The sequence below is a fragment of the Tetrao urogallus genome (assembly GCF_951394365.1).
Source record: "Tetrao urogallus genome assembly, chromosome: 12".
NCBI classification, from domain to species: domain Eukaryota; kingdom Metazoa; phylum Chordata; class Aves; order Galliformes; family Phasianidae; genus Tetrao; species Tetrao urogallus.
In genome coordinates this window covers 10,101,897-10,122,327 of record NC_136825.1, presented here as the reverse complement: position 1 = coordinate 10,122,327, position 20,431 = coordinate 10,101,897, and the positions used below count along the sequence as shown (strand labels likewise).

The 20,431-nt window shown below is 37.2% G+C and overlaps 1 protein-coding gene across 1 annotated transcript in view; it reads right to left on the bottom strand.

Annotated features, from left to right (window-relative positions):
- Window positions 1–20,431, bottom strand: part of LOC306950841 (neural-cadherin-like) — a gene marked incomplete at both ends in the record, with an annotated part of 44,845 nt that overhangs the window by 12,228 nt on the left and 12,186 nt on the right. The window contains 18 exons of the mRNA XM_079541226.1: window positions 1,491–1,720; window positions 1,896–2,080; window positions 3,099–3,192; window positions 3,766–5,377; window positions 5,888–6,171; window positions 6,685–6,828; window positions 7,572–7,758; window positions 8,562–8,689; window positions 8,811–9,060; window positions 9,645–9,812; window positions 10,224–10,396; window positions 11,309–11,479; window positions 12,184–12,352; window positions 13,278–13,450; window positions 14,116–14,258; window positions 16,215–16,464; window positions 17,661–17,772; window positions 18,875–19,076. Of these exons, the coding sequence (XP_079397352.1) occupies window positions 1,491–1,720; window positions 1,896–2,080; window positions 3,099–3,192; window positions 3,766–5,377; window positions 5,888–6,171; window positions 6,685–6,828; window positions 7,572–7,758; window positions 8,562–8,689; window positions 8,811–9,060; window positions 9,645–9,812; window positions 10,224–10,396; window positions 11,309–11,479; window positions 12,184–12,352; window positions 13,278–13,450; window positions 14,116–14,258; window positions 16,215–16,464; window positions 17,661–17,772; window positions 18,875–19,076 (4,675 nt within the window). The remainder of the gene's footprint in view (window positions 1–1,490; window positions 1,721–1,895; window positions 2,081–3,098; window positions 3,193–3,765; window positions 5,378–5,887; window positions 6,172–6,684; window positions 6,829–7,571; window positions 7,759–8,561; window positions 8,690–8,810; window positions 9,061–9,644; window positions 9,813–10,223; window positions 10,397–11,308; window positions 11,480–12,183; window positions 12,353–13,277; window positions 13,451–14,115; window positions 14,259–16,214; window positions 16,465–17,660; window positions 17,773–18,874; window positions 19,077–20,431) is intronic.

Here is a 20,431-nt window from a genome sequence, read left to right as displayed (position 1 = left end):
CCATTAGCAGGGAGTCAATAATGCACTCTTAGACAGCTATGTAGTACCATTGCAGCAAAGCAGAGTGTACATAAACAATCTCAGCTCCTCTACAGGATTAGAATGGATTATTTTTACTGCTAAATAAAAACAGTTGTTGTAAAGCTACATCCCAAGAAAGTAAAGCAAATATATTAATTATTTAGCAATTCAATGAATAATCCCAGCACTAATTACTTATTTTCTTTATTTATAGTTAAACGTTACAGAAATCTGCAGAAATCCTTCAGATATTATTGGTTTTCTGTGGATTGTTGGCAATTAGTCACTGGAGCTATTAATTTAATACTGAAAGGTTATATATAATTAATACTAACTGAACTTTTTCACTACAGTATGTGAAGCAGTCCCTTGTTACCGCTTTGATGAATTCAGCAGTCATATCTGAATATCAATATCTGAAATCTGTGCAATATTCCATACTATTGTTGCAATAATTCTACACGTAAGCAGAAGAAACAGACGTTACACTTTATGAATAGCACCCATATTTCCAACTTGCTCTCCAAGTAGGTTCCTACAGTACACACTACGTAACATCATACAGGATGCAGGCAGGTGGCAAGGCAGATACTGTTTGGTCAAGAATCATACAGACCCTACTGTAATGACATACATGGAAAGCAGTGTTCCTCCTTGAAACTTCCACAAGATGTACCATGTATTAAACTCAACTAGAATGGGGCATGATAGATTACACCTGGGTAACTCTGTTAGTGGGCAGAAAGTGGTAAGATAGCAGGAGAGTTAGGTATCATCCAGAAGGGAAAAAAAAACATATTTTACAATTATTTCCCTCTTTAAAAAACAAAATGGGAGGAGGAATCCCATCATACTTAAGAGTTATTCCTTGATAAGTTAAATAAAACAATTAGTTGTCTCCATCTATCTTATCTAATTTAACTGTTCTTCTAACCTGCATCTTCCTTCCAGCACGATTGTTTCTATTGACTGCCATCTCTTTGTACAGCAGAACTTCAATCTGGGTGACATCAAGCCTCTACTATAAGGTCTAACCACAAGCAGATTTGGTACTTCCATCAGCATCTAGAACATTCAAAAAGCTGTCACTTTCAAGACATTCTCTGTATTATAGTACTACTTTATCTTCTAAGAATTATTGTGATTGATATCAGAGTATGAAATCATGTCTGATAGATCATACAATTAAACTGACTGGGAACACAGGGAACTGTACCACACAGGGCCATCAGTGTGCGACGAAAAGCTGTTGTATCTATTGCAAACGACTTCACTCATTGTACGCAAGGGACTACGGGGAAGGAAGACAACTTGAATTTAGCATTTGCTTGACAAATGTTTTGTCTCAAGTGAGGCAAAAAACAGGATCTGCAGATCCTGCATATTCTTCCAGTAAAAAGTCTGGAAAACATACCTTAAATGTGTCATTCACCCAAACACTGAGTCCACGGGACAACCCTAGAACGTACCTCACTTTTAAATGCTGCCATCTCAGCATGCAGTTTCTCAGGTCTGTAATAAGCTGAGCCATCGTGAACTGCAAATCTCACGTCTGCCTGTTTCCCATCAGTGTTCATCAAACCGAAGACAACGATATCACTAAACTTAACTGATAGCATTTTTGCCAGTAATTCCTTGAACATGTTGTATCTGTTTTTGCCATGTTCACCACTCTGTATAAAATCTTCTGCAGTGATATCTGAGTTTAGAATTCAAAAATAGATAAACATGAAATAGAGGTTAATCTTTCAACTTATTTAGAAGCATACAGAAAAGCACATCTGCCCTACAATTGTTTCTAAATCAAAATCATAAAATAAGTCACTACATACAGACACAGCTGATCTAAACTCTCAGCAGGCACTAAAACAAACCTGAGAGACGCACGGTGGCTGAGTTTTGTATGGCTTCATTTTCCAGCTCTTTGACATGGATCTGTACTGCAGATATAACATCAGGACAAAGTCCATCTGAAACTCTGATTTTTAAGTTGTATATTCCTTGAGGAGCATTATCCACCATCATCAGCGAACCAGTTCTCTGATTTAATCTGAAAGACCTAGACATAAACCTTCAATCAGGAAAACTTAATAAACCAATACTGAGAGCTTACATTACTCATTAATTTAATTCATAAAGCCTTAGATGTTGTTACAAAGGTTGCAGATCAAAACTTAAGAAATCCACAAACAACATCAATGAACAACAGGAAGAGCTCAGCAAAGACCAAACAATTTGCAGGGCTTCCACAAAGATGTTTCTTTAACTTCCAAAGCCCTAGACCTTCCCTGTCCTGAATCAAAGCAAGCAGTCTATAGGATCGCTGTAACTGTGGAGTTCAACATAGCCATCATGTACAGGTCTACATGAAAACAGAAACTGACAGAAACACACAAAGTCCTTCAAGATTCTCATTCACCCATTCAGAATAGGAAAAAGCCAGTAATGAAATCTCTGACATAGTTTTCATGTGCCACCTCAAAGGGAAAGTAAAGAGTAACTATGGAAATATTCCATGAATGTTACTGTGACGCATTAACCTAAAATGGAAACGGTCCCAATGGCTACTGATAAATAGACTAACTCCAATAAGCTGAAGAGTTATGGTTTTCCAGTACAATTGTGAATTGTCATCAACAGAAATCATGGAATTTGCTTCCAATTTTAATGAAATGATTATATTATGTCCCTTGGAATTTGTGATTTGTATTCCATTAATTCTGATGGTTAGTGGCAGGCAGTAAAAACAGCCAATTTTTAAATTGGATCTTACAGAATGTGTACATTTTTAAAAAGGATTAAAAACAAACATCATGGTGTGAGCCAGCATTCTCTACAGTAAAAAAAAAAAAAAGAAAAAAAAGAAAAAAAAAATCTTTTCATGCATTAAGTTCTTGGTGACTAGTTACCAGAGCTTTGTTTTTGTTTTGTTCTTGTTAAGTACATTCAAAAGTACATTTCTTAATAAACTCAATAATCCCAGTTTTGTGTACATCCTGAACATAAGGAAAAACATGGTGAGTAAAATAATCACAAAAGCATAATATTACTGATTGTGACACAAATACAATCCTCACTTGAACAGTTTTCCTTCAGAGAGAAATGTTTTATTGTCCCACTCATCCTGATCTGGTGCAAACACTTCCCCAAGCACTGCTGTTGACCATTTTCCTGTTGAGATAAATTATAATAAATCTGCATTTAATTTTTGCTTTTGGGCGCGCTTTATATTCCACAGCTTCATTACTGTGATAATTATTTTCAGATTCCCGCATAATTTGGTGATGGCTATGATCCAAGATTCTTAAAACAGTGCAAAGCCTGCCACTGATTTCTGCCACTTCTGGAGAGGTGAGTACACCATGGATGTCACAGAAAGGCATGAAGGCCAAACACAACCCAATACAGTGCAACATACATGAATATAACTCCATATGAAATCCTGAGAAGTTAAAAAATTAAAATTAAAAAAAAAAAAATCACCACAATATCAGGGGTGAAAACCACAAACCATCGTTACTGCTCTGCTGTTTCTGACAGCACACAACTGGTACCCAGAGAGCAAGAGCATCTTGTAGGGTACAACCGGGAAATGGACAATAAGCCACTAAGCTGTTTCAAACCATGGCCATTTCAGGCTCCTGTGGTTTGTCACAGAAGTGGAAGATCCATTAAAAATAGAAAAACTGTTCTAAAATAGCAAAATTAGCAGCCCAATACAGAACTACTGTAGGTAACACTTACCTTTGTTACTGTAAACATAGATATCCTTACGGCCAGATTCATGGCAGTTGTCATTTTCATCACCAATTGTTATTGTTAAGGTGTTTGTGGAGCTCATAACTGGAATCCCACTATCTGTTATAACTATTGGCAGATGAAACACCTTCTGCTTTTCTCTGTCAAAGGACCTCAAAGCAGTTACAGTTGCAGTGTCATCTCTGTTGTCAGTAAGAGAAAAATCCAAAGAATTCTGATAATCTGGTGGCAATGAAAATGTAAACGGTGGCCCATTTTCCTCGCTATCGGGATCATATGCATGAAGTAGTTTTGATGAATGGTTCATATGCACTATTTCAGGGCTCAACATGTTTTCCCAAACTACTGGCATGTATGGTGCCTCAAACCTTGGTCCGTTGTCATTAACATCAAGCAAGTTAATTAAAACTGTAACACTTCCAGTTTCAGCAGGTGTCCCTTGATCTGAAGCTTGCACAATTAGACTGTATTTCTGAATGACTTCACGATCTAGTTTATTCGCCACAATCACATGACCATGCTGGTCAATGACAAATTGCCTCATGGGATCTGAATCTGACTTTATAGAATATATAATGTTCCCATTCAAACCCGAATCCTTGTCTGTTGCTCTCACTGTGGTTACTGTAGTACCTACAGGCACATTTTCAAAAATAGGGCTTGTCTGAATAAGCTGAGAATGGAAAACTGGACTGTGGTCATTAGAGTCTTCAACTTCAATCAGGCACATAGCAGTACTAGAAAAATCAAGATCTTCCACTTTAATAGTAAGATTAAACTGTCTTTCATGTGCTTTCTCAAAATCCAATTTTTTTTTCAGTCGGATAGTGGCACATTGCCATTCTTTGTCATTCTCAATATAAAACTTCTGATCTGGGTCTCCCCTGATGATGCTGAATGTTAAGTGAGCGTTTTCCCCACCATCTGCATCTGTAGCAGACACTCGCAGAATTTCTGAGTCGATGGCACTGTTTTCGGGAATTGCTGCCTGCCACATCTCTTTTGTGAAGTTAGGTACGTGATCATTGACATCTGCAATCCAGATGGTGGCAGTGCCAGTTCCTGTTAGCCCTCCCCCATCTCTTGCTTCAATGGTAAGAAAGTAAATCGCAGTCCTTTCTCTGTCCAAAACTCCCCCCGCCACACGGATAGTACCGGTATTGGGATTGATGTTAAAGATGTCGCTACCAAACTCATTTCTTACATTCTCTGTTATGGTGTAAGTCAAAACAGCATTCAGACCTACATTTGGATCATCGCGATCAACTGCGCTCATCTCCATGACTAATGTACCTGCAGGAGAATTTTCAAAGACACTCCCATTGCAATCATCAGGCATGCATGTGAACATGGGTGCATTGTCATTTATATCCCACACATTAATAATTACATCAGCAAATCCTGTAAGTCCTTCTCCACCTTCATCAGTAGCCAATACAACAAATCTCCACAGTGCTCTTTCTTCCCGATCCAGCATCTTGTGTGCGTAAATGCTTCCTGTGTTCTCATCTATTGTGAAAATATCAGCAGCACCGTGCCCGTGCAACGAGTAACTCAAATCTCCTTCATCCACATTATCAGGATCATTTGCCATAACCTGAAGAAGTATTGAAAACAGGCATGATAATTATAAAATGACTACGTTACATCCTGCATGCTTATACCATCTAAGAGAGCCCAAGCAAAACTATGACATACAATTAATATGTGCATGTTAGATGGCAATTGAGAGGTGGGACAATTAAGAGTAGAGAAATGTCTTTCACACTACAATAACAGTGTAGTGTATTACACTATTACAATCATCTTTTATTTTTTCATATTTATAGAGGTAATTTAACTATATTGTTCTGATAGCTACTTTAAAATGTTAATGATCTGGTTTTTAGGATCATAAATGATCCATTCTGCTTATCTTGCTTACTATATTTTTATAATTATTTTTCCATAGAAGTCCATTTCTCTTCTTCACCTGACAAAAATATTCAGTAAAACTACCGTACATTAATATATATGTGTTGCATTATTATTCACATAATTGTACCAGAGCAACCCGTGCTCTTTCATTGAAATATTACAATCTCTGGAAGCACATGAAGTGCACTACCTGAAGCACAAAGACTGGTAACCCATCCAGTTCTTCAATTATACTTCCATAGTACTCATTGATAGAGAAAACTGGAGACTCATCATTTTTATTCATGACATTGATGATGGTAACTGCATAATCTTCCCATTTCCCATCAGAAGCCAACAAGTGGATCTCATACATTTTTGTTTCTTCATAATCCAGTGGCTGGGAAATAAAAATAGCTCCCGTTTCTGGTTGTACACCAAGCACTCCTCCTGTGTTTCCAGCAGTGATCTGATAACGTAACTTAGCATTTGTTCCTGTCAATTAACAATAGTGTCAGAAAAAAAACACAATTTCTTGAGATACATTAAAACATGGGATGTTGAAATGAAGCACAACTCATATTATAACTGATGATTTTTGGTAGTACAGTTCGGTGATATTTTAAAATCTGCAGCTATGCCAGACTACTTACCCAGAACTTCAGTTTCAGATATGACAATGGGTATCAAAAAACCAAAACCTTAGTTTGCTGGGACATAAAAATGTACTCATTTGCTAAAAATAAAAAATAAAAAAATCTCTAATAAATTTATACTGGCACAGAAATCAGTCCCCACCATCCCACATTAGTGCATTGCTTCATAAAATAGGACTCACTTGATTTATGACTCCATTATCAACTAGCATTCACATGTGATCAGTTCACACTCCAAGAAGTTTTCAAATCTAAGACATCTTCCTTCCTAACACCATTAAATATCTCCTGGTGTGCTGAAATTAACTCATTAATATTTTATAAGCAGCTATGGGGAATTCCAATGCTTTACCTTCATCTTCATCATTAGCACTGACTGTAATGACAGTTGAGCCCACATCCTGATCCTCATCCACATTCACTTCATAGACACTTTGAGTGAAGACAGGTTTGTTATCATTCACATCAGTGATAAAAACACGCACATAAGCTGTGTCTAGAGAGACAAGAAACAAGAGATTAAAATACTCAGCTGTGCCACTTCTGTCAGCTACAATTCTTTAAACTGTCTAGCTGCACATTAAATGAAGACTAATATGTAGACAATAAAGAAACAAACCCTTAGGGTTGAGGACAATATATATATATATACCAATATTACTCAAAAGCACTTGGATATCAAATGAATCTCACATCCAATTTGCTTGAAGAGATAATACATGAATAATTGATGCCTAATACGGCAATCGTACAGTTTTAAGTCATAACTTCTTGTCCTTAAGCCACAAAAGTCAAACTAAGTCTTTATTTAGGCACAGCTGTAAATTGAGAATAAGATTCTCTGTCTCAAACTTTCCTTCCTTCATACTTCATAATTAGTTCTTGAATGAATACAGTGGTTTAAGAAACTTCTTCATGACCCAAACAGGGTCTGTATTCTATGGATGGGTGCATCTCTGCTAGACAGAAAATACTCTTTGAACTTTAACTATGAACCCCTATTCTTCTTTTAGTTCCAGAACAAAAAACCTGCTTGACCATCACAGTCATCATTTTAAAAATTCCTTTCAGTTCTGTTGTAGACAAAAAGTTAAAAAAAAAAAAAAAAAAAAAAAAAAAAAAAAAAAAAAAAAAAAGAAAAGAAAAAGGGAAATTAAATGTTAATCTTGCATTTCAGAGCTTCTGTTTCAGATACTAACCCAGGCAAAATCATGCTTGTCACAGACAACTGTTTCTTACCAGAATTTGGCCTCCCATGTTTTCCAGGTCGAGCTGATTCAGAGCCATCAACTGACTCAACTTCTAAAAGATAAGATCCCTTCTTCTCTCTGTCAAACACTGAGGCAGTGTATACTGAGCCTGTCTGTGAGTCCAAGCGAAAACACGTATAGTCTCCACTATGGTCATGCAACAGAGAGTACGTTATCTAAAGGATTAAAAACAAGATGTTAATCTATACTTTTCTTTCATTGGATAGATCATAACTGAAGAAGCACTTAAAGAGAGGAAGACCAATGGCTGAGAACTTGACTCGATCCAAGAAAATAAAATAAAAATGCAAGTTTGAGAAATCTCTAGGTTAAAGTCAATTAACCTGAAATAAACTTGTCTGATCGGTTAATGAGTTCACTAGCACATTCGCACAGTACTTGCGCAACAGCATTCAAACTTAGCTAAATATTCCAGAAACTAACATAACAGCCACGCGTGAACTGAATTTGCTCATCGCTACGGACTGCGTTCTCATTTCTATATCTGTATGTTTTGATGCACTTGACTTCAGCTTTCATTTTTGCTCCCCAGAGAGAAATAAGTTTGCTTCCAAGGATGTGCCTATTTTAGATTTCTAAAATCAGTAGTGAGCGCTTCCCATGGTTTACTACTCACAAAAGCATTTAATAACCTTACTTTTTCATTAATTAGTCCAATCACATTTTAGGTCTGCATAGACCTTTCAAAACCAGAGCATCCAATAGCAAGGAATTTTTCACCTGAACTACATATTGTATAAAGAAATATTTATTGCTTTCTATCTCATACCTACTAATATATTTGCATTTTTCACATGGCAGGAAACACATCATTTACTAATTTTATTCCATCTCATGCTTCCATAGTAGTCATCCCTTTTCTAGGCTGAGGACTCCTACTCTATTTAGTCATTGTTTAATACTGAAACTATATGACTGTACATTTCATTACATAAAACACAGATCCCCACTTGCTTACCTCACCATTCTGACCAAGGTCAAGGTCGGTGGCAGAGACCTGAATGACAAATGTCCCAATATCAGCTCCCTCTGTTACTGAGGCTTCATAAATAGATGAGGTGAAGAATGGGACATTGTCATTGACATCTAAAGCATCAGAAAGAGCACATAAAGAAGAAAACATAAAACAGAGTAAAAAATATATATTATTATTAATTAATTAATTTAATTAATTAATTAAGATTATGTGATCAAAGCATTTACACACCTGTTACATTAATATAGATCATAGTGAATGCTGCTAGAGGAACTGCAGCAACATTCTGTGCTCGAACTCTCAGCAGAAAGTTCTTTGTTGTTTCATAATCCAGTAGCTCAGCTACCAGGATTGAAGCAGAGCCATCATCTCTATTTGGAGTCAAGTAGAAACGAACTGGCATGTTGGTTTCTGGTACAAGTCCCTCTTCTAGGTTGTAAGTCACACGAGGATCTCCAAGGGGAGAGGTCGCTTTGATTCTCTGCACAGTTCCAAGAATTTGAATACTCAACAAGTTTGTATGTACAGTAACATTTCTAAAGGATTCACCAACTCTTCTAGATCCTCAGCTCTCAACTGGAAACAGTAAGACAAGTCTTGCTGGTTATCAAACCCTAACCCTTCCTGACACATCTCCAGGCACAAACAGCTGCGCCCAAAGGTTACCAGCCACTACAGGTTTGGTTCTTCAGGATGTTATCCTAAAAGCACGTACTTTGGAGTTATGTTGTAAAACTGTTCTGATTATCTGCCGTGAGAAATTAAATTGAACAAGTCGAAGTATTTTAAGTCCAATAATCTCCTTAGGTAAGACAGTAGCGCTCAAAACAATGGAATTCATTTACCTATAGCATTGTTCAAATGAGAAAGAAATTAAATAACAATTATCCTCACATAAATTAAAGAAAAATGCTGGTTATTGATAGCATTTTTTAATGAAAAGGAATGGCAGATGACCAGCCATTGTAATTCACAAAACCATTATAAAGCTCCCTACAGTTAGGTAAACAAGCACATTCAGATACTCTAAAGCCTTATAAACAAACAAGTGTGTCCCAAACTTACCAAAACTGATGCATCTCGTGTAGTATTCTCTGGAATGACAACTTCATAGCTGTCTCTTTCCCACTGTGGAGGCTGGTTTTTTGCACTAGTAACAGTTACCACAAGTTCAACTTTACTGCTCCTATTGCCTCCATCTGTAGCAATAATATCTCGAATTATAGATGACCTCTGAACAGTAAAAAGGGGTTCATTACAGAGGGTTTTGATTAGGGCTCAGGTGAGCTTTTTTAACAAAGTAAATGAATATGCGAAGTTAAAGGCATACTTAAAATCTGTGCAAAAGAAAAACATCCACAAACAGAAAGAAGACTTCAGAATATGAAATAGGTACAAGGTTGTTAACAAAATTGATTTTCTTTACTCAGTACTGTTGGTAAATACTATTTATCTCAATAAACGTTAGCAAATTTCAGCACACTAAGTTTAAAGCAAACAGCGTGAGACTTAGGTTTAATTTAAAAATGATATATTGACCCTCTAAGGTGAAGGGATAGCATAGCAGTAAAGAAAAAGCAATGACCTCAGTCCCTCCTATGCCATATCGAGAAGGCCAGTTTAAAATGAAAATAAGCACCATACCTGAGATATGGGTTGGTTAACAAATATCCAGCCACTAGTGGGATTAATTTGTAAATAATCTGTTTCCCCATCTGCTATGGAATATGTGATGACAGCATTAGAGCTGTAGTCATCATCATGGGCTGTAACACGGAGAAAGCTGGTCCCAACTCTTGTGTCCTCTCTCAGGAAATCTAATGTAAGGAAAAAAATTTTCAGACTAATATTTCGAACTGATCATCAGCTCACCAAAGTACCATGAACATCTTACTACAAAAACATGAGGAAATACTGAAGTAAAAGTGTATGGAAAATATAGCTTTATCTTCCTTGGAACAATGCCTGTAAAATCAAACCAAATATTTTCAATTGTTCTTATCAATCCACAGCTATGGGGAACATAAATTCATATTATCATATTCATAACTTGGAAATCTTATTTCCCACATTAAATTACTTTTTTTTTTTTTTTTTAAGTGTTTAAAAAAAATACTAAAGGACACATTTTTGGGGATGAAATACAAACAAACAGAATTTCAGAAAAGGACCACAATATCAGAAACTACTTTCTATGATTTGTATATTTTTAATTGAGAATATCAATCTTTGTTGGTTTTTTTTTTTTATGAATATGATCCTTGCCTCTGGGTGTTTATCCATAAATGAGCAGGATTTTGTGAACAACCAGGAAGGAAAGGTAAAACAACAAATAATGCAGAATGATAAATATCAATCAAATGGGAAAACGTATGACCAAAAGGAAAAAAAAACATTAATCAAGAAACAAACAATTCAGTTACTGCTCAGTGCTGCAAATCACACGGTCTTACGCATCTGTGCAGTGCCACAGACACCCAGTGCACTCAGAAAAGCACAGACAGTGAAACAGCAATCGTTCCAAGGAATCTTCCCATAGCACTCACACAGGCCCGTTAGCCAAGGTTGTACTGGTTACATTGCACATCATACAGAATGACAATTCTGCAATTAAGCTAAGTGCGTTTCTGGCTACAATCACTGCCAACACTGACAAAATCCAAAAATCTTAGACATCAGGTAAGCTCACAGTCAAGGCACTGAAACGCTATCCAATGACTCTCAATTACATTCATAGCGGGTGTTCTCAAATCTGGGATCATTGTCATTTTGGTCCAGAATGATAACATTTATCTGACATATCCCAATGAGTGGTTCTGCTGCCTGGTCTGTTGCTGTCACAGTGACAGGATATTCCCTCTGCTTTTCTCGATCAAATACCTGAACAGTTGTCAGAACTCCTGAAAACAAATTAAATACCAGAGTTAGAATACTATGCACCTGAGAACACAATATTCAGATGTTTATTTAATCATCAACAAATAAATTGAGATACAACCCAATAGGTTAAATACAAGTATAACGTGAATTTTAGGTTTAAAGCTACAGTCACAAGACTTAACAATCTCAAGAACTTCAATTGCTCATGCAGACACAAACTAAATACACACTTACATCTTTGGCTCACAAGAAAGGTAATACCAGACTACTTTAAGAGATGAAGTTTATAAAAATGATTTATTTTGAAGCACATAAGGGATATAAGACATGTCTCACACGTCCTACCCTCTGAAAGTTTCACCTGAATTTAGTTTTGCCCTTCTGAGAATTTTAGTCTCTTGGTCTTTTGTAAGACTATTCTATTGGATGTCATTGATAAGCCATTAACAACATTGCAAGATAAGGTGCACTAAAAATTGGTATTTCTTTTTAACTTGCTTACAAAGCCATACAAGTTATTTTACATAGCAGAACTTCCACATTTCAAGGAAAATATCAGACCTAGCTCAGCATTTGATAAGAAACTACGTTTCATGGAATTAATAGAGCTTGTATCTTGCCTGCTGTAAAAAAACTCAAAAACAGACTTTGTGATGCTCACTATTTCAGCTAGTTTTCCATCAATGTTAACATCTGTCAGTATCAGTTCTGCCATTCACTTCACCTGTGTCAGGGTGAATTCTAAATGCTGGTAGGACACCATCTCTGTGCATCAAGCCATATTTCACTATACCATTGGCTCCTTCATCAGCATCAGTGGCTTCAACTTGCAGTACAGCTGTTCCTGAGGGTTGGTTTTCCAACACAGAAGCATGTTCCCCATAATCATGACACTACAAAATAAATAAAATAAAATAAATCAAGCACATATCTCACCATTTGACTTAAAAGATATACTAGATAGAACAACATAACAAAAACCACTGTTTAGGCACGTTTCTTAATTCACACACTTCACTTTGCTGTTTTGTGGTTATATAAATCAACAACTACCAGTTGCTTAAAATATTAGGACAGAAAGTACAGCTACCTGTACTTCCAAATGCAAACATATTTCTACGTTAGCAAAAGCCTTATAAAAAAGAGCGCATACATTTGCCCAAACCACACAGCTGCTCTGGTCAAACATGGCCTTCCATACAAAGTAAGACTGCAAAGAACAGATTAATGATGATCTACAAAATCAATACAAACAGTCACTTCCCAAAATATGCAACATTTTCCACTAACATACTAGCCATCAGCATGAAACTAAGTTTGTAGACAACAGAATGTTAATAACAGTGAATATTCAGAAAACACATTCAAGCATTTATTTTTCACAGTACTTAACCATTTAAGCTAATTCACTATCTTCTTTCGCTTCTTTCATCAGTTACAGACACAAATTGACCAGAAGCCCTAGAGTTGTTCTAGAATGTTTTGTCACAAGTCCACTGGACAGATACAGCTAATCCATCCCTCCTCATGTGTCATACTGAAGCTCCAAAAGGTATTCACTAGACCCTATCTTCTAAAATGCCAGAGATGATGTGGGGTTCAGGAAAAGAGTGCTGATAAGCTGCTCAGCCACAAGAGAAGAACAAAGCACATGAGGCCCGGGAAAGAGATGTGAGAGATGGAGAAGATCAAGGCATCAAGAAGAGAGAAAAAGTGGATCACCTCTTTCATTAGCCATATGCTGTTTCAGTTGCAGTGACAACAGTCTTAAACATTTGCTACCCAGTCTAATGCACATCACTAGTCTCATATTTGTACCTTCTGAAAGACTGGTTTGTTGTTGTTGACATCATCAATTTTCACAATAACCTGAGCAGTACTTGTAAGAGAATGGGGCCCTCCCGAGGCGTTATCATCTGTAGCTGTGACATTAAGTACATACTCTGTCCCCTGCAGCTTTGGAAATGGGCTTGAACGAAGTCTAACTAGCCCTGTAAAGACAACAATAGGTTGTATTTTTTCATTTTTGATACATCAACAGATTACTGTTTCTCTTCTCATTAGTAAGCAAGACAACAGCCATTCTGATTTACCTACTTAAAACAAACCTCATGGCTGCTATTTCTATGGTATCTTTACTGCAGTCTGATATTGAAACAAAATTAAGAAGTACAACAACAGATTTGTCTGCAAGTATGCCTACAGAGCGGAAGGAGACACCAGCTACAGCTCAGCTGGTTCATTTTCTTTAGTGCATCTGTTTCCACCAAAAAATACCCAAAAAACATCGTGGCAGACTTCTTTACCTGCAATCACATTTTCAGGAACCTGAATCTAACATTAACATTGCAAAGTACAGTTTGAAATGAAATCAAAATCTCATGCTAAGTGAACTCTAAAAGATAAAGAGTTGAAGCAGCTCTCTCCTTCATATATATTCAATGTCTTCAGCATATGCTTTGAAAAACACGCATTCAGATTTTGACTTCAGTTCATAACACAGGTATAATATAGAGTAGTTTCAAACAAAGCAAACAGAGCAAACAAATCTCAGTTTGAAGGATTGTACCAGCTGTACTCAGATGCTGCCTGTTCATACTTTTCTTTGTTGTCTGCTTTCATTTGCTGTAGCAGTGAAGAGCTAATACATTATTACCCTTCTTAGGGTCAATAACGAAGTTTCCTTTTTGATTCCCAGAGGGAATATCATAGGTCACGCCATCTCCATCAGGGTCAACAGCATTGACTGTAGCTACCAATGTATTTGGGCCTGCATCTTCAGAAACAAAGCTCCTGTAACTGTTAAATAAAATTATGATCATTTATGCAATTTAGACAGAAAAAAAAAATACACACAGGACTTCTATTAAGTGTATAAGGGTATTGCAGAGATCTCTTAATTATTACTGTAATTACACTACTAAGAAATATGCTACTTTGTAACAAAACTAAACGATAGCACTGATGACTTATCCAATCTTCCATATCTCATGCCTTTCTGTGGTTACCACCTGTAGATTCCATTGTAAACTTCCAGCAGTGTTGACGCTTTCACACTTAGCTTCACAAGGTTTGGGCTAAACCCAGAACTTATTCATTTATTTTGTTCATCTAAGTTATATAATTAACAGAATCAAAGCAAATGTTTACTAAATTTAAAAACACTGTCTATATAGCATACGTATAGCATATTCTGTTTTTAAGACACGTTGTCAAAGTAGCTTCAGTGCAACCTTTGCAGCAGCAGGACAAAGATCAGATCTGGGAGCATGTGCATAATGTCAGTTTTACAAAAATCTCTCCTCAGGACCAGGCACATCATGGACACTGTAAGCTCTTAAGAGGCATTATCAGCCTAAGCTTAATGCTCTCAGTTGTAGAAAAGCCCTCTGCTTTAGCAAAATCCCAAATACTTCTTATTTTCTCTGACTGGATTGGGCATAGGCTAGGCTAAGCGTACAACAGACCAGCCTATGGTGGATATCCCAAAGCTCAGCCACAACAGTGAGTTACAGCTGGCTCTGTCCAATAGCAGATAAAATACATGGGTATGACTGCACTCAGAAAAATCACGTCTGCTTATGGGCTCACTCCCCACATTTCATAGCAAATACAACCCTCGAGTCCTCGGCTGTTACATAAAATAAGTTACTCTTACATATAATTATGCAGAGAACAGCATAAAACTCAAAGGAAAAGGAGACAGATGCACAAAAATCCTCTCACTTGTATTTGCTGTCCCAATAAGGGATTTCACCACAACATTTTCGGTGACAGCTTTTTATTCCCTCCCAGTTTAATGTGTGATGAAGTACAAGAAGTAAATTATTCTGGTTTAGCTCAATCACAACCCTAGTACGCTACCTTAGCGCCTCATCCGGAATGCAAATGACAGCAATTCTGATAATCATGAAAATGAAATGCAGGGACAGAGGAGTTCAAGTCAGCAGAAAAGGTCTCTTAAAAAGCAGAAAGTAGAAAATGGCAAAATGAGAGTAGGTGCTTCAAGGAGAACTGATGAAAAAAGGTTCACGGAAAAAAATCATAAATTTGCCCTGGGTTGTAAATCTATTTAAACAAAGGGCAGAAAGGACAACATCATCGTCTTGGTTTGTATTAGCCTTGCAGATTGGTCTCTCAACATGAGGCAATTTGTGGGTGATGAATTTCTCTTACAGAAAACTTCAGCTACATTCAGCTACTTCCCAAGTTGCCACAATCCATATAGTTGATAAAAGCTACCCATTGTGTATGCAGGAAAAAGCTACTTAAAATGCAGCAGAACTGGAAGCAATTGCTGCTTGCTTATTTAGAAACTGACAAGGAGATCAGCCAAATCACAGAATCATAGGGGTTGGGAGGGACCTCAAGAGACCATGGAGTCCAACCCCCTGCTACACAGGTTCTGCACAGCAGGTCACCCAGGCAGACATCCAGATGGGTCTTAAACTTTGCAAAGTAGATGAACAGAAAACGATTAATTGGTAGGATATTACTGTAATTTCATTTTGAACTGATCTAAAACTACTTAGAAGAAATGCAAGCTCTGTCAAAAGAGACTGTCTAGATACCATCCCTATCTAAATATATGCACAAGTCTTTTTTCTTCAACTGTAAGAGGGTCTCTGCTGCCAGTTTAACTCTGAAACTCGACTGAACCTAAGCCAGTTACCATCCTACAATAATCAGTCTTCTGACTAAAACAACAACAACAACAAACAGTAACAAACAAGAGATTTAGGAACATATATTTACATCGCCTGGGAAAACTCAGGAGCTTCATCATTTACGTTTGAAACATGGATCCTAACAGTTGCTGTCCCAGTCTTTGGATCTTCCCCTTTATCCACAGCCATAATTATGAACTCATAAAGATGGTTAGGTCGTTCATAGTCCAATTCTCTTGCTGGGAATACAGTACCATGAGAAGTAATACTGAAGTCTGGACTCAAAGCGTAATACAATATTTCAGCATTTTCTTTTGAATCACAGTCAGTGGCTGTCACTGTTAGAAGAGAAGGACACTATGTAGATCACAGTCTACGAACCGGAATGTGAAGTACTTTAACAAGAGAATTAGTGCATAATATAAAACTGTAATAGCATTGCCGTGGCATGTAATGCTTGAAATAATTTATAAAAACTGTGCTATACTCTATGCTTTTACTCAACCAACTTCTCAAAGTTATAGGGGGATGGAAAAAACACACGTTAAGGACCCTGACTGAATTAAGCCACTAGATCTTGCTTTTGAGGGATGTAAAGAGTCCAGTATGACCAAGAACATATTCCTACACAGAGCCATATATACTCACGTCCATCTGATATATACCATTGACCTGAGATCACCTGGACAGATTAGACTCTGTGTGATTAAAGATAAAACATTTACATATAGTACTTAACAGATACAAGTGAAAATAATGAGCTCATCAGATCCCACTCAAAACCTAGAAAAATCTAGAAACTCTGTCACCAGAAGAGTAATTGGCAGGCTACCATCACAGGCGAAATCACTGTGTAAAACAATAGGAGATTATAAAATCCTATTTACTAGGAAACAGTAATTTTTCTGTGGTTTAATTTCCTTTTCACCATCAAGATTTATAAAAACTTTGTCTGTGAGTGAAAGACTAATATAAGGCACTTCTACTCCGGTTAATTGACATCAGTTTGCTTTATTGTCAGGGTCTGCTTATTTCTGTATTAACATTCTCAGTATAAGATTTTTGCACTCTACATAATATCCAGAATATCATCCTTTAAAGCTTAATTTGTAGATTATGTTGGGGAGAAGAAAAATGTTTCTCCCAAGCATCCTATGCTCCCTAATGCAAGCCCATGCATAACTTTTAGATGGGCAAAGAAGGTGAGCTGCTTTGTCTATAATTACTGATGTCAAATTATTCTCTTTTCAAAAGAAAAATGTTGCAAGATCACCACAATAAGCCTGCTGCTATCATAATGACCACAGCTGAAGTCTTGTTACACCAAAATCCCATGAAGACAACCTGTTTCCTTCGTGTCTTGTCCTCCAAAATTGTTTGAGCTGTGGCAGTAATAAATAATTATGAGCAATTCTAGAAGATGCCAAAGCGCTGTGACTTGCCCCATCCCGAGGCTTTCTAAAGTGAAATCTAACTCGTGGAGGGGAGAAAAACATTGATACTGAATGTAACAAATGGTTTAGAAAGTACTAACCTTGTAGAAGTGCAGTAGTCATAGAAACTGTTTCAGGAACGCTGACTTTGCTGTAAATGGACTGATGGAATTCTGGAGCACAATCGTTCACATCAGTGATTACAACCAAAACCTCGTGGAAAGAGAGAGAGTTAAATGGCACCCAAGTGAAACAAGGTAACAACTCCATTGCTCTAGAAATACTGGATGGAAGAATTTGCTGAGATCTCTGGAAGCTGTAGCACATAGGAAAACTCATTTTTTTCATATTGCTCTTTTCCTGCTGAGAACTGCTTAGATATTAAATTCTACATTTGGAATTATCAAGTCCTAGCCCCCACAGCAACATTTCCATTCATATTTTCATCTCCATTGATTATTTCCTACCATTAACTCAAATGGAAATAGACTGTCTGCTTCCAAAGCATCCTTTTGCATTAGCTCCTAATATTTCTATTATTTGTAACATCAAAAATTCTACAGGTGCACGTAAAACTGACTTTAGGCTAACTATATTTGTAAAATCATAATAGAATCTTCTTTCAAGTCATATTCTATCACTCTTCATCTTGTAGTATCTAAACAGGTCAATGGAAACTATTGGTCTCTGGTGTGCCACAGCCACTGTTTGTCACACTAAAATACTCTGTGTCCTCAAACTTGTTCCTAATAATTCTATCTCCTGCTCCTTTGGTGGTGTACACTTTATGTGCTGCAGCAGGAAGACGTGTGATATTACACAGATTTCCAAACTCAGAGAATTTTGAATTCAAACAACAGTGATAACTGTATTTAGAAATATATTTGCTGTCAAACAGCTTTCTGATACAGCATGAACTGTCAGCTTTCGCTATGAGTTTTTATTACCTCCTCTCTTTACTATTTCACTTAGTGTTCTCAAAACAAAATTTTATTCCCATTTTGTTTTGTCATAAATTGGAATATTTTCAAATATGCATCAATTTAGGAGTAAAACAAAGCCTCACATTTTCCTTGGCTGCATCTACCACCACACCTTTTTGGGTAAAGCCTATGACCTACGATGGAATGGCATGACTGGTCCCTAAAAAACAGCTTTCTCAGGATGTCTATCAGGAGTTAAGCCAGTCCTCCTCACCTACCCAGAGATAAAAAAGACTTTAAACGTCAGTAGGAAATCTGTACAGAGACTGGGAAGGACTCAAGAAGAACACAAAAACATACAGACACATAGAACACCGGAAATAAACGCCTACCTCAGCTGCACCACTGAATTGTTCATTTTCCTCTGCTCTGACCAAAAGAAGGTACTGGTGTTGGTCACTCTCATAATCCACGCTCCGTGTTAAGCTGATATCCCCTGTTGCCTGATCAATGCTGAACAGACCACTTGGATTGGTTGGCAAAGTGTAGCTCAGGGATTTGTTTTGATATGATACAGCAGTGACTCTAAGAAAGCTGCAATTAAAAAAAAAAAAAAAAAAAAAAAAAAAGTCTCTTAAGCATGTAATAATTCAACAGTGAAAAATACGGCAAAAAATGCTACACATCAAAACCAGCTGCAATCCCGTAGATCTGATTAGAGCAATACGTGCTGACAGCTGTACCTGAACTCCAAATTCAAACATTTTTTAACACAGTATTTCTATTATCTTGAGATTAAACAGAAAAAGATAAGACTCTTGCAAGCTGAGCACAGTAAGGATTAAAAACAAAGAAACAGAGGACTTCATTTTTGCAGCAACTGAATTTTCCTACTCTATCTTTCTTATCAGGTGCTGATGATTCTAACGCAGGAAAACCTAAACATAAAATGCAAAATATTCCTTTTAATAATGATAGCACGGTAAATTTGCTGCTGCAGTCATACTGCTCTAATGTTTTAGACACCTGCCAATATGGAAAAGGCAGCCACTGGCCATGTGCCTGTAGCAGTGCACGCAAAACCACAAGGTTTTAGCTTATCTGACACTTTTTCCCATAGATGTGCTTGAAGTCTTCAAGTGGGAAATGTAGTTGCAGCATGAAGTAAAAGAAATACATTATAAAATAGTAATTGTTACAGGGTTTAAAGCAGAACACTAATTCATCAAATGTTCATTGCCTTATTGTGAAATCTCTTAGGAGAAAGGATTCCATCTCCCAGAAGAGCCCTGCAACACCTGAGACCCACTGACAACTTCATTCAGAAAGACAAAGCTCAATTTGTCTGAACACTTCTGTCCTTTCCTTTTTTCATGCTGCTGCCTTGTAAATTCCCTCAGGTGCAACTCTGAAACACTGCAAAAGGTTGCTGTAGGCCACTTTCTTGCTTTATTCTTCTTTCTGTTGTCTCACAGCCAGCTTAAGCCAACACAAGACCATATTCCTGTCAATAGGAATTACTTTGCTCTCCTTCCCTCTCTCCACCCCAGCTGCATGTTCATGCCACCTCTCCTCTCCTCCTGTCAGCACAATCACAAGGCTCAGCTGTGAGCACATCTAACAACCCAGCCGAAAACTCTTTGCTTTTTCATTCTGTCTTTCCTTGGATCAGCCTGCCAGCTCAGCTAACATATTAGAGCTAATGCTGGACCAAAGGAAAGGTTTGGTAATGCTTCTTGTCAGCAGCAGTCTTAAATCAACCTACGCTTGTGAAACCCAGCCCTACAAAACACAGCACATGACAGCAGCTCTGTTCTCCTGCAGTTGGTCTAATTTAGATACAAAAACTTCAGGATTCCACAGTGATTTTCAGGACTGCTTCTGGTTAGCACACAACAGAAAAGCACTTTCACTGGGCACACCATTCACATTAAAACCTCTTATGGCAT